Below are 12,203 nucleotides of genomic sequence, written 5' to 3' on the forward strand. Positions count from 1 at the left end.
TTTTTGTAAACCTTAGAAATGAAAAAAATACTTGAGATCTGGAGTTTGTAAGCTATAGTTTCTCAACCAGTGTTATATATTCTTGGGAAAATATATATTTCTGCCTCCATAGCTTTATCACATAAAAAAGTCTATAATTTATATCCTGTTCTTTTCTTTACTGTTTTCTCATAACAGCATAATCCTGGAGACATTTCTATATCGACATGATATAGAATTATGTCATCCTCACAATGAGTGTGTCCTCATTCTGTTTTTGATTAAATATTTTGCTATGGTTTAGATGTTTTCTAGTATCATATCCTGAATTATTGTTACCTCTTTCAATAATAAATTGTTATACTCTAATCTGCCAGGATTAACTTTTGATTTATCAATTAGGTGTAAATAAATTTAAAAGTCATTTATTCTTACAAGGTAGATTCAAGTATTCTATTTCTTTCTCTTTGAATTTCTGTCATATCACCCTATTTCCCTGAGTCAAATGGATCCCTCTGACCAATGACACAAAGTGGGGAAAAATGAGTTCTGTGATAGGCACATATAAGAAAATGCAAGAGATTATTATATTTTAAAATAAAATACAAATAAAATGTAAAACTCTCTAGAAACCAATCCTTGCACATCTTTATCTGGTTTTCTGTTATGTCTCCACATATTTTTATAGAAAGAATAAATCTTAATTTATAAAATTAGATGTAATCAAGATATATCACTCTTTGAAAATCTATCTAATTTTACTTCCAAGATTTCCATGCCACTAGGCTGGTGCAAATCCATTTTTCAGTTATAATTAGGCCCCTTCCCCAGGGTCATATCAGAATTTGGATATGGTACCTCAAAACTCAAGAGGGTTGTCGTATCTCCAGTTCATTATAGTAATGGATAGTCTGTTGTACTTATCATATAGTATTATGTATCTCTCTCTCTTTCTTTTTTTTTTAACTCACAGTGAATTTTTCTAAGGGAAGAATCACACTTTATTCAATTTTGTATTACATAAGGAATATAGTACCTGATACATAGGGGGTAATCAGTATATGTTTTGAGAATGAATCTTCTTTGAGAATGATACAACTCATGATTCGTAACAAATATACCTTTAAGTATATTTGCAATCATGATTTTCATATGAACAAAAAAAAGGGACTAGAACTAAGTGATAGAATTTATTATAACTCGTCTATGGCCATGCCACCCTGAACAAGGCTGATCCCATCTGATCTCGGAATCTAAGCAGGGTCGAGCCTGGTTGGTACTTGGATGGGTGACCACCTAGAAAGACCAGGTGCTGTAGGCATAAAAAATAAAAAATGAAAAATAAGGGATTGTAAGATGACAAGTTTCTTGTATTCTGTGAGGTCAACCAAGGGTTGCCTCGCCTAAAAAAAAAAAAAGAATTTATTATAAATTAAGCTTGTTTCTTTTAGTTAGACCCCCAATTTCTTTCATATTCCATGCCCTAGATTGATGTTTAACTGACACTAATTATAATGTTTATTCAGCTCTGAAATGCGCTTTCTGATGGCCTTCTTGTCTGAAGTGAGTTGAAGAGGCAGCATGACTTGAGGTTATGAGTGCGGAAACCAGACTTGTTGATACTGAATTCTGGTTCTGCCATTTAGTAGCTGAGAAACTTTGGACAATGTACATTGCTCATGCCTCAGTTTCCTCATTTGTTATAATAGTACCTATTTCATATGGTTGATATATTAATCCTGGTGAGGTGCTTAGAGTAGAACCTGACACAAAAGTGATAGCTTTTATCTTTTATTTTTGCTTAGCCTGGAGACAGAGCTAAGGTTCCTTGAACTTCAAAGTCCTTTAGAGTTCTTAGCTTATACCATCCAGGTTCCTGTCAAACTAAAGCAAATGAAGACTAGGACTCCTAGGACTTACCCAGAGATCTTCTCTACAAACTCCTAAAGCTTCTGTCCTTCTATCTGTAGAATAGATAATTTCAATATGTACTGTATCTGAATATCTCCTTGAGTTTATATCTAGTCTTTGATCCTGGCTCAAAGTTTCAGAAAAAATGATGTTTCAATGTAGTACTCCTATTTGGGCTTTGAATTCTATATATTCTTTCTTCTAAGAGAACTGTCTTCTACATGTTAATCCCTCTTCAACATTTTCAATCTGTCATCTTTTATTGAATCTGAAACCCAAGGTTAACTGATGGATTATTTATATTTGTGAATTGTAGCTTGGTTCTAACTAAGGACACATAACTCCCAATTCAGGTCAAATTCCAGTTAATTATGCTGCCTCTCAATGTAACCTATTCAACTTTGTATTTCATTACTTCCCTTTAATGTGGAAAATCTTTTCTAGTCAAGTCAGTCTTTTATTTTCTTATAAAATCTACTCTTCAGCTTTTTCTTAGGCTTTTTGCAAAAGCAAATGCACTTTACACTTTCCTAGTGTGTAATTTAATACTTTCTTCTTTCCCCTGTGACACTTACATGACCTACTCAGACCAACAGCTCTGTAACACTTTTCGTTTTCTGCACTCTCTCAGCCCTGATTGCTATGAATTTTTATTTCAGGATTCTATCGGGAATTATATGGAAATGTAAGAAATGTTTATTGAATGAATGAGGATACAGTGATAAAGATTGGCTAGAAAAAATGGTTTATTCATTAAAGCTTCAGAAATACAAGCTTCAGAAATAAAGCTTCAGAAATACAGAGACCTGAGTCTGTGGAACAGGGACTCCAGCAGAGCAGTGTTTATTGGCCTGGTCTTCAGGCATTTCCTTGATCTGTGATAAGGGAGAGAATAGAAAATTAAGATGGACTTAGGTTTCCTGAGTCCCTCTCTTAGATCTGGGTGGCATATTGCTCAAGAAAACCCAATTAGCATCGTGAGAGACAAAATCTATCAGTGGCCCTGTCAACATAAGTATATTTTTCTATAAGTTGTACTGTGAGCAATATGATGTCTATAAATAATGTTTATCCATAATTTAATAAAGGAGATTTGAGGGATAAGCCAAAGGGATTCTAACTGCATTTGGAAGGAGTGTATATTGCCTACCTTTGCTGCAAGGAGCACTGTACTCAGCAATTGCAAACTCATCTGAATAAAAACAAAAAGGATTAGGTGAAGTGAGAGGGACAGCCAGCATCTATGGGATACAGGCCAGTGAAAGAATCTTTATTATGGGAAGAACTATATTGTGTCAGACACATCAGCATCATTTATTCAATCTATTGTTTGCTGCTTTACATTGTTAACTCTTATATTATATTTCCTTTTATCCTAAACCCCTTAAGGACAGTTCAATGTTATACTTATTTAAATCTAATGCTGTCATATAGTTGATTTACCTGAAGAAAAGGGAACTAAATATCCTACAGATTTTTTGTATTAGTTGATATATTTATGCTATTGGTAGTTTTTACAATGTATATATAGAAGACAAAGCAAGGAGAATCAGACTTAATGGAGACAAAATGAAGGGATGAGAGCCGTTAGTGTAATAAATTGCCCCTACATATTTCTCAAATCTAAATTTCTGTGACCAGGAATTTAATCTGTGTGAAACTTGCTCACACTCACCCGTCTCATAGTAATCATAGACTTTCACTATGGCTGGTTTCAGATCTCTTACTGGGATATCTTGTAGAACCATGAAGGACAAGCTCAGTGTCTGATTTGTCACCTAGAAAGCAAAAGGGAATTAAATGAACTTCCAAGGAGATTTCTTCTCTCTTCTTTGAATGAGTTTAAGATTTCATTTGTTTTGAGGGAGAAAAAACTATTTATCAACTAACAGGGTCCTTAAATCATGCAGAGTAGATGAAAACTTCCCCAAATCATTACTTAAGTAACTAAAACAATGCATATACTCCCATTGATTCTAGTACATGGCTCTGTTCATAGGGATAAATGATATATGATTTTTATTTGTTAAATAGTTATGTTCATTTTTGAAGACCCAGAGATTTGTTACAATTTCATTTCTTTATCTTGTAGAAATACTTGTGTTAACTCAAAAAGTAATATAAAAAGTTGATTATTGTAGCCTTGTTAAGTTTTGTAAATTTGTAAACTATAATATCCATCAATCTGTAAATGAATAAACTGTGCTACCACACACAACTATAAAATGAGCTTGGTTTATGCGTGAGTCGATCTTATTATTTTATGGTCTAAATACTTGTTGAGATTGAATATATTTTCCCCTCTTATATTGTTGATGTATTGTTGATATAATAATGACTTATACCAATGGTTACTTCTTTACATTATTCAGTATCTTCAAAATAACTTGAAGACATAATAAGTACATTTTGTGAAGGATTTCTTGATTACGGGGTCCAAGAAATATTTATATCCTAATATTATAATAAGCCATTTCTTTCTATAGTCCCAGATAAAATATAAAGAAGGAGAGGAGAACATTTACTGGAATTAACATTAGAATTCTCAAATATTTAGCATGGAGGTGAAATCTCCAAAATAACTTCAGTCACTTCCTAGATACCTCCCTCAGAGGGATAATTATCTTTTTTAAAATTTTTTTCCAACTAGAATGGCAGGATTCTCACCTTATCCAGGTAAATCAAAACATGGTTGTTGCTGACTTCTGTTCGGCTCACATTATTAGATCTTTCAAGCTGAACAAAATTAAACGTTATAAGTGTTAATACACAGAAGAAAGCCCTAGGGAAACCCAGAAAAAAGAATTTTTATTACCAAAGTCTGAGGGTAAAATTTCTTCCAATGTTTTTTGTATGTAAAGACAATATGTGGTAAAATTAGAAATGAAAGAGAACTGGGATACAGGATTTAATATTAGTATGACACATGGCCGATGTGTAAAGTTGATTTATCTGAAGAAAAGGGAACTAAATATCCTAAACTTGATAATCACCCATGTTTCACATTTCAGTTCAGATTCTATTACTTATGAAGGAGGTTTTTTAAATTTGCTTTTTACTTCTTTTGTTTGCTCTAACTTATAGCAATATTGTTTTTCTTCGAACTTCTGTAATATTTATAGTTTATGTTAATCTCTCATTTTCATATTTTTTCTCACTGGTTCATATGTAGATACTTTATCTTCTTAACAAGAGTCTAAACTCCATGAAAGCAGGAACCTGCTGACATTTTTTTTTTAGTAGATGTGGCTCCCAGCAGTGTTATGCACATGGTTGGCACCAATACAAACATGCTAAATTATATTTATGAGTTTGTAGAAAGTATATCTTTCATAGTGGTTGATTTAATAGGATTTTAATATTTATATTATCTTAATCTAGAAATACATAAAACATTAAATAAAATAAACCTACCATTTTCACTGTTGGTTTCAGGGGAATGAAGCCAGATACCATCTTCACGTCAACGACCGCCATGTTGGAAGTAGGGCGGCTGCCAGTGTAACTGAAGATCCAGGGAAGGAAAGAATGAGGGTTTTCTGTGTTATTAAATAGTCTCTTTTTCTATGTCCACAGTAAATACTCAACAGCCCTGAAATGTACATGGGAGTCTTCCTAAATATTCTATCCAAGTGATTCAGAAAACTGGCTGTGCATCACAATCTTCAGGGAGCCTGTTAAAGTCCCAGAGACCAGGCCTACTCTAGACCTGATGAATCAGAATTTCACATGTACAGACTCTGAGGGTCTACATTTTAAGAAAGCTCTATACAGGATGCATAGCTGGGCTTGAGACCTCTAATCTATGCCAGTTATTTGTTATATACTTTATCTTAACATTTTTCCTGAATTGTATCCCAAAGCAGGTTATCATATTCTTGGGGACAGATATACCCTGCAGCTATTTGAATATTGCTGCATATATTTGTATTTTCCCCCAATCTGATTATTTTTATTTAATTATGACCAGTAGGATTTCTAACTAGAGAATCACTACTTTCTTCTAGACACATTTTTCAAGAATTCCTCATCTATGTTCTGGTAGAGCAAAAATAATACAGGATTTCATTACAATAAGATGAAATTAGAATGAATCATTGCATTATAATGAAATCAGAAATTTGGGTCAGAGACAAAGGGTAATGTTCTTGATTTAGTTATTGAGGGAAACTAAAAGCCTTTAAATAATGAGATTAGACAATAATAGATTCTGGAGGCAAGGGACGTACAGTGTAAATCCCATCATTGAGAAATTCTGTGTCAACCTGAGAATGTATTACTTTATTAATAAATATAGTGCAAACATTTGTTGTCACACTGCTCTGCTTAATGAGGAGTCCCAGTAAGAAACTTGGTTGTTATATCCAGAATTAAGTGATTCAGTCAGAAGGTCTTACCTGACATTCAGTGAGATCTGGAAGCTGGTGTGGGCTTTGGATCCATCACAAGTTTGGGGCAGAGTCTGCACCTCCAAAGCAAATGGGAACCCTTCCTTTTCTGGGAGAATATTGTATTTTAAGGATGCCTGTGGAACATCAAAGACAAAAATCTGTGTTTCTCTTTTCCCCAGGATTCCTCCCAAATTCTTTAAGTCTTTCTTCGATTTGCTCCATTATTTCTCGAATTGAAACTTTTTAGTGAGCATGGTTGCTGTGGATCTGCTCTCACCTGCCCCAAGAATCTCACCTGGAGGTAGACACATCCTTCTCCTGTTGCTGTCATGCTGTATTCTCCAGGCACCTCTGGCAATGAAACTTGCTGTAGCAGCAGGCGGTTGTTGTCGTCTACTTGGAAATTTGTGGAAAATGCCCCTAAAGATTGGATGGTTACCTGTACAGCCTTCCCAGTACTGGTGAAAGTGGCTGCTCCATATTTGGACAAAGCATGAAGAGCCACCACCGTGTCCTGAAAGAGACAAGTGAGAGAACCTGCATAGGTATAACAATACTTTGAGGGCCCAAAGGCTCATGTTAGTTGCCACAAAAGGTGCTTTAATTTCCTTTTTCCTGTTACTCTACTTAAATAGTGGAATTCTCATTTTAATATTGGTTATAATCCTTCAATAGATGACAGAACCGTAACATTCAAATATCTGTGTTAGACTATATGCCCTAAAGTTTATTTCTCAGAAAATTGATTTCTTTCTTTCTATAAATATATGTGGGATATGAAATGTAGAAAATCTATATGAATGATAATCATTTATTCACATTAGCTTATAGCCTAAGATATCTATCTTGACAACTGGTCATACCTGCTATCTCAAAGCCAAAGTTCAGTTGGGCTCTTGCCCCAGATTAAATTCTACTGTGCTGCTGAGGTCAGTGCTGAAAGAACCCAATGTCTTTTGTACCCATGATCAAGGTTCATGTTTCAGTTTCTCCAAAGGAAAGAATAATTGTAATTATCTCCTTGATTCAGTGACATTTATATTTGGCTCTCCTTTTTTTACCAACTTGAATTCCCTATTCATATTCATATTTTCACTTCTCATCAGCACTGAAGCTGGATGATACCCTTTATTTTTTAAAAAAAATTATTATTGTTATTATTATTATTTTTTATTATGATGACATTAGTTAACAAAATCCAGTAAGTTTCAGGTGTACAATTTAGCAGTAAGTTAAATTGTAAATATACCTATATATAAATATGTATATACATATATATTGCATCATGTTGGATGACATACTTTAAGTAATATATTTCAAGAAATGAACGCTAACAATTCTAACAAAATTATTTAACCTTTTTCAATTCATGTGGAAAAAATAAAACATTATGTACAATGGAAAAGGATGCAATGTATTTTATCACGTTTTCTTACCCTCTAAAGATGAAACTTCTTGCTGTCTATATATTGATGAGTTTTTTAGATATAAAATTATGTAGTAAGGCTCAGGAGGTTGCATGAAAAAAGCTCTTTATGCTCCTGATGAACAAGTGTTCATATATTAAGAAGTAGATAGAGGAAGCATGAAATATGTCAGCTTTAAAAGAAACCAGTTAAAAGAGACCTAAGAATGAAGAGATGTGCAAAGAGAGATTATTGGATTTTGAAAAGTGTTCCTGAGAACAGTTCGAAAGGGACTTAGAACTTCCAAAAGAATGGCAGGTTTTAAAATTCATTCTGCCACAGCTATTGGTAGTAGTGCTCCACTATTGCTTTAGGGAGGTAGAGTTACTGGAAAGAAGACACTGTGATAATAACACAGGGATGGATGCCAGAATTCTACGTGTTTTCTTTTTAGCTTTCTTTGACTTTCATTTTCTCTTATTTCTCACTATCGCTGAAAACTAATAATATTTTCCTCATTTCAAGTTATTCTCATCTTTATTTTTTATTTTTGGATATGTTCTCGTTCAAACCTTTTGATAACCGAAGGTGAAGCAAAGGGTTCTGGCAAACCACAGACCTGGGTGGAGGAGAATCCCCCTTGGGAATTCTGTTGCTTCATGATCCACTTCACAATGTGCGATGCAGAAGTCAGCTCCTCTGAGGTTGGGGCAGGCTGGGCTGTGAGGTGAGCGAGAAGCACGTAGGACGTCATCTCCACCTCAGCAGAGGGAGCCTGGGATTGGTAAAAATGCTTCACTGGTGCCTTAGGTTTCTGAGGTCGTGTCCAGTGGACAGAATTATCTGGGAGTGACAAAAATAGATTTATAGGTGACTACATATTCACATTTAATTTAAGGTGAAAGTACTCAAGTCAGAGCTGAAGTGAGAATTGCATTCCTATTATGATCTTTTGAACCTTATCTAGATGCTTTTCCTTTTATGTAAATCTAAGTGTGGTTCGTTTCAGTCAGGCTAAGGCAGATAATATCGCTGGAGTCTGAAGCCAATAGCTGTTTAAATTTTCAAATGGATGCTATAGTTGGGTTGGTAGGGGTGCAAAATAACAGAGCAGGTTCTCACTAGTGGTGGTAATTTTCCATTTCTGATGTTATCCATCACGTATGCATTCATTGCAGCATGGTTTGCTATAGCAACAAATAAGAAACAAGAAAGATCCCATGAGGAGAATTTTGCTATATAAATTATGACCCTTTTATGTATTTGTAATATATTATGCATCGATTAAAATTAATGAATTAGTTAGAGGCACCCACATAGGGGACTCCTATCAGCATAATGTTGAACTTAAAAAACAAAGGGCAAACAAACAAAGAAAAACACAAGAAGTAGAAATAATCAAAACTATGATACAGCTTATCTAAAGATAAAAAAATGTAAAATTTTGAATATTATTCAGGGCTACATCTCCAGTAAAAATATAAAGAGACCCATAGAAGTTGTAATGACAAATTCAGAATAATGATTACCTTTGGGGATGGCACACAAAAAATTTTTCCTACATTTGTAATATTTTATTTTTTAAGCTGGGAGGGAGGTATAAAGGTGTTTGCTAATTATTCTTTATGCCTTTTTGTATATTTGAAATATTTCCCAATACAAATTTAAGAATAAACAATTAATGACACTGTCAAGGGAGAAAACTAGAATATGTTTTATCAGATGCCTTATTATTATTAACATCTTATTTTCTATTTCTCCCCCCCCATACAGACCATCGTTTACATAGAAGTATTGTGTGAATATGAATAAATTTGTCAACGTTATCAGTCTTGTCAAATGAGCATAAAATATTAGAATTTATTCATAAGATTACTTCCTTCAATTCTTTCTTATGTTTTAGATGATATGATGTACCAGGTAATGGTTGGATATATATTAAGAACTGATATCTTAATCATAGTAGCTCATACTTTCATAGCACTTAACTATGTGCCATATACTCTACTAAATGCTTTACATGTATTAACTCACTTAACTTTGACAACAATGCTATGAGGTAAATATATTATTATTCCCATTTTACTGATGAAGGAACTGAATCACAGACAAGTTAAGTGACCTGCTCAAAGTCATACAGGTTATACGTTTTAGAAACGTAGTCACATAGGAACTGGTCTCCAGTGGCCAAGCTTCTCACTACTATAATATACTGCTTCTTAGGTTTTGATGTGTGACTTGATTAAGAAATCCTAGATTTTATAATGATATAGACAAAAAGAGAGAGGGGAAGGGATCACAGGAGGTAGGCGTAGGGGATTTTTGCAATATAGTAGTACTTGATATAGAGAATATGGGGTGGGAGAAAGATTTCAGGTGTGCTCTCTCACCTTCCTTCACTGCTTCCTCATTAAGTGACTTGAGTACTTCGCTCCTTTTTTCCTGGTTTCCTGCCAGGGCAAATGCATAGGCCAATAGTGCCTTGGTGTAGACATGGCTTCCATGGGGTCCTTCCTTTGCAGACTTCCAGGCTGACTCCAGGCAGAATATGGCATTGCGGACAACAGGGTGCTGTGAAGGGAGAACAAGAAGGGAACTGAGAGCTCTGTGAACAGAGGCTGGCATTTCTAGGTAAACATACAAAGAGTAGTATAGAAGGTAAGGAAGGTTTTAAAATGCATTTGTCCATCTAGCCTCATTCATGGATAGAGAGAATAGTATTTTTTATCTGTTATTCTCACATTCATAAGGTAGAAATATAGGCCAGATCTTTAGAGTTCAGTGTGTGTGTGTGTGTGTGTGTGTGTGTGTATAGCCTAGGGGCCTCACAGGGAAAGTGAAAATCTTTCTTCATGGATTGACCAAATTCTCTTGATTTGGGAAGCATTGGCGTAGCACAGGAGGAAAGCTGACGCTTGGCTTTTATTAGGTGATATTTCAAACAGCAGATCAGTGGTTTCATTGCATATAGAACTAAGCTGCAGCAAGAGAAGGAAGTGATACCTACAGTGATGGGAAGAGGGATCTCCAGAAGGGCAATGGTTATGTAGGCAGAGAGGGTCTCTTCATCTTCTACTCCACCCTGTAAATAGGAGTGAGAGAGAGAGACTTGAGTAATTTAACTTCTGAGAAGGCTCTTAACCAGTTCTTTATTTTCTGTTATGTCATGGAATTTATCCTTACCCATATTTATTCCGATGGGGCAAAGTATCATAATCGGCCTAAGTGGCATCTCCTCTTTATTGGTGCTATCAGGTTAAATTTTCTTCTGATACCTTCCCTAAAGAATTCCTATGTTATTACTTCCTTTCCTCATCCTTGTACACATGATAATGGACAAATCAAAGATAGTGCTGAGAACACTTCACCTTAATGGCATTGTTGAGCAGTGACCCAGAACTTCTGAAACAGCCATTGTCCTTCTGTTTTCGGGAGAGCCAGGTGAGGGCTTGGTTAATGTGTGTTTCATCAATGAAGATGTAAGTTTGAGCCTGGGCAAAAGTCTTCAGTACAAAGGCAGTAAGCCTGAAGGGGGAGGAAATGATGACATTTACGTTGTTACAATAGTTTTATAACTACTTCACAGCAACAGGCTTCTTGGGACACTTCTTACATTAATATAAGTCATCTAAAAGGAATGCTTGTGTACTAAAAGCTCCATCTCCTTCAGACTACTTGATTAACCTGCTAGATCTAGTATTTCCTTGCTGATGCACTTCCTCTTTGCTACAAAGAGTCCAAATACTTTTTTTTTACTTATTTTAGTTAGGCTTTAAATCTTCCTTCTCTTTAAAGATTTTCTTCTGTAGATAGCAGAATCTTTTCATATACAGCTCTTACATGCAATAACAACCTCTAATATTGATTTACTGTATGGATTTTAAAACAATGTATCACTGGGCCCTACTCATTTCTTTCTTCCTATTGGTGAATTTATTCTCAATCAAGATGAGTATGATCTAAAGAACATAATATAACCTGAAGTGAACATGGTTTATCTAGAAGTTATATGATATGTCTGTTAAAACCATATCGTTAAAAAAAAAAAAAAACACCTCATGGTTAGAGAAGTTATTTTAGAAAAAATAGCTAGTTTAGAAAGAATACTATGATGGATTATTAACAGGATGAATTTGGAGAAAAAATGTGACTTATATGTATTTGAATCTCAGCTTTTCTGCTCATTTCCTTGCTAATCTTGGTTGATTTGTCTAGTAAAACCAACTATAGGTTTAATAGTATGTATCTAGTAGAGTTACTGTGAATATAATTATGATAATACATGTAAATAAGCTGGCACAAAAATGGGAGCTCAAAAAACTCTTCCTTACCAGGTATTGCCTGCGCTCCTGCCATATTTCTCCCCAAAGGTGCTATAGGAACCATCATAATGCTTGTAGTTCAACTGTCTCTGGTAACCTGGAATGAAAAGTTAATGATACAACATGACTGGTTATACATGCTGTAACCAGAGAAATACCAAAATGCCATGGTCTCTCTTGTGTTGTTTCCTAAA

At 34.7% G+C, this 12,203-nt stretch overlaps 1 protein-coding gene and 1 pseudogene across 1 annotated transcript in view; one reads left to right on the top strand and one right to left on the bottom strand.

Annotated features, from left to right (window-relative positions):
* The first annotated feature begins 1,181 nt into the window (after nucleotides 1-1,181).
* On the top strand, nucleotides 1,182-1,300 carry LOC120611785 (uncharacterized; annotated as a pseudogene).
* Nucleotides 1,301-2,669: 1,369 nt separating this feature from the next.
* A2M (alpha-2-macroglobulin) overlaps nucleotides 2,670-12,203 on the bottom strand; it is a 40,289-nt gene continuing 30,755 nt past the window's right edge. The window contains exons 25-36 of the mRNA XM_039874274.1: nucleotides 12,019-12,106; nucleotides 11,056-11,212; nucleotides 10,695-10,769; nucleotides 10,078-10,258; nucleotides 8,307-8,530; nucleotides 6,577-6,795; nucleotides 6,288-6,415; nucleotides 5,305-5,395; nucleotides 4,558-4,626; nucleotides 3,566-3,668; nucleotides 3,041-3,082; nucleotides 2,670-2,765 (exon numbers count right to left, since the gene is read on the bottom strand). Coding sequence (XP_039730208.1) covers nucleotides 2,749-2,765; nucleotides 3,041-3,082; nucleotides 3,566-3,668; nucleotides 4,558-4,626; nucleotides 5,305-5,395; nucleotides 6,288-6,415; nucleotides 6,577-6,795; nucleotides 8,307-8,530; nucleotides 10,078-10,258; nucleotides 10,695-10,769; nucleotides 11,056-11,212; nucleotides 12,019-12,106 — 1,394 coding nt within the window. The 3' untranslated portion in view covers nucleotides 2,670-2,748. The remainder of the gene's footprint in view (nucleotides 2,766-3,040; nucleotides 3,083-3,565; nucleotides 3,669-4,557; nucleotides 4,627-5,304; nucleotides 5,396-6,287; nucleotides 6,416-6,576; nucleotides 6,796-8,306; nucleotides 8,531-10,077; nucleotides 10,259-10,694; nucleotides 10,770-11,055; nucleotides 11,213-12,018; nucleotides 12,107-12,203) is intronic.

The sequence above is a fragment of the Pteropus medius genome, unplaced genomic scaffold (assembly GCF_902729225.1).
Source record: "Pteropus medius unplaced genomic scaffold, Ma_sr-lr_union100, whole genome shotgun sequence".
NCBI lineage: Eukaryota > Metazoa > Chordata > Mammalia > Chiroptera > Pteropodidae > Pteropus > Pteropus medius.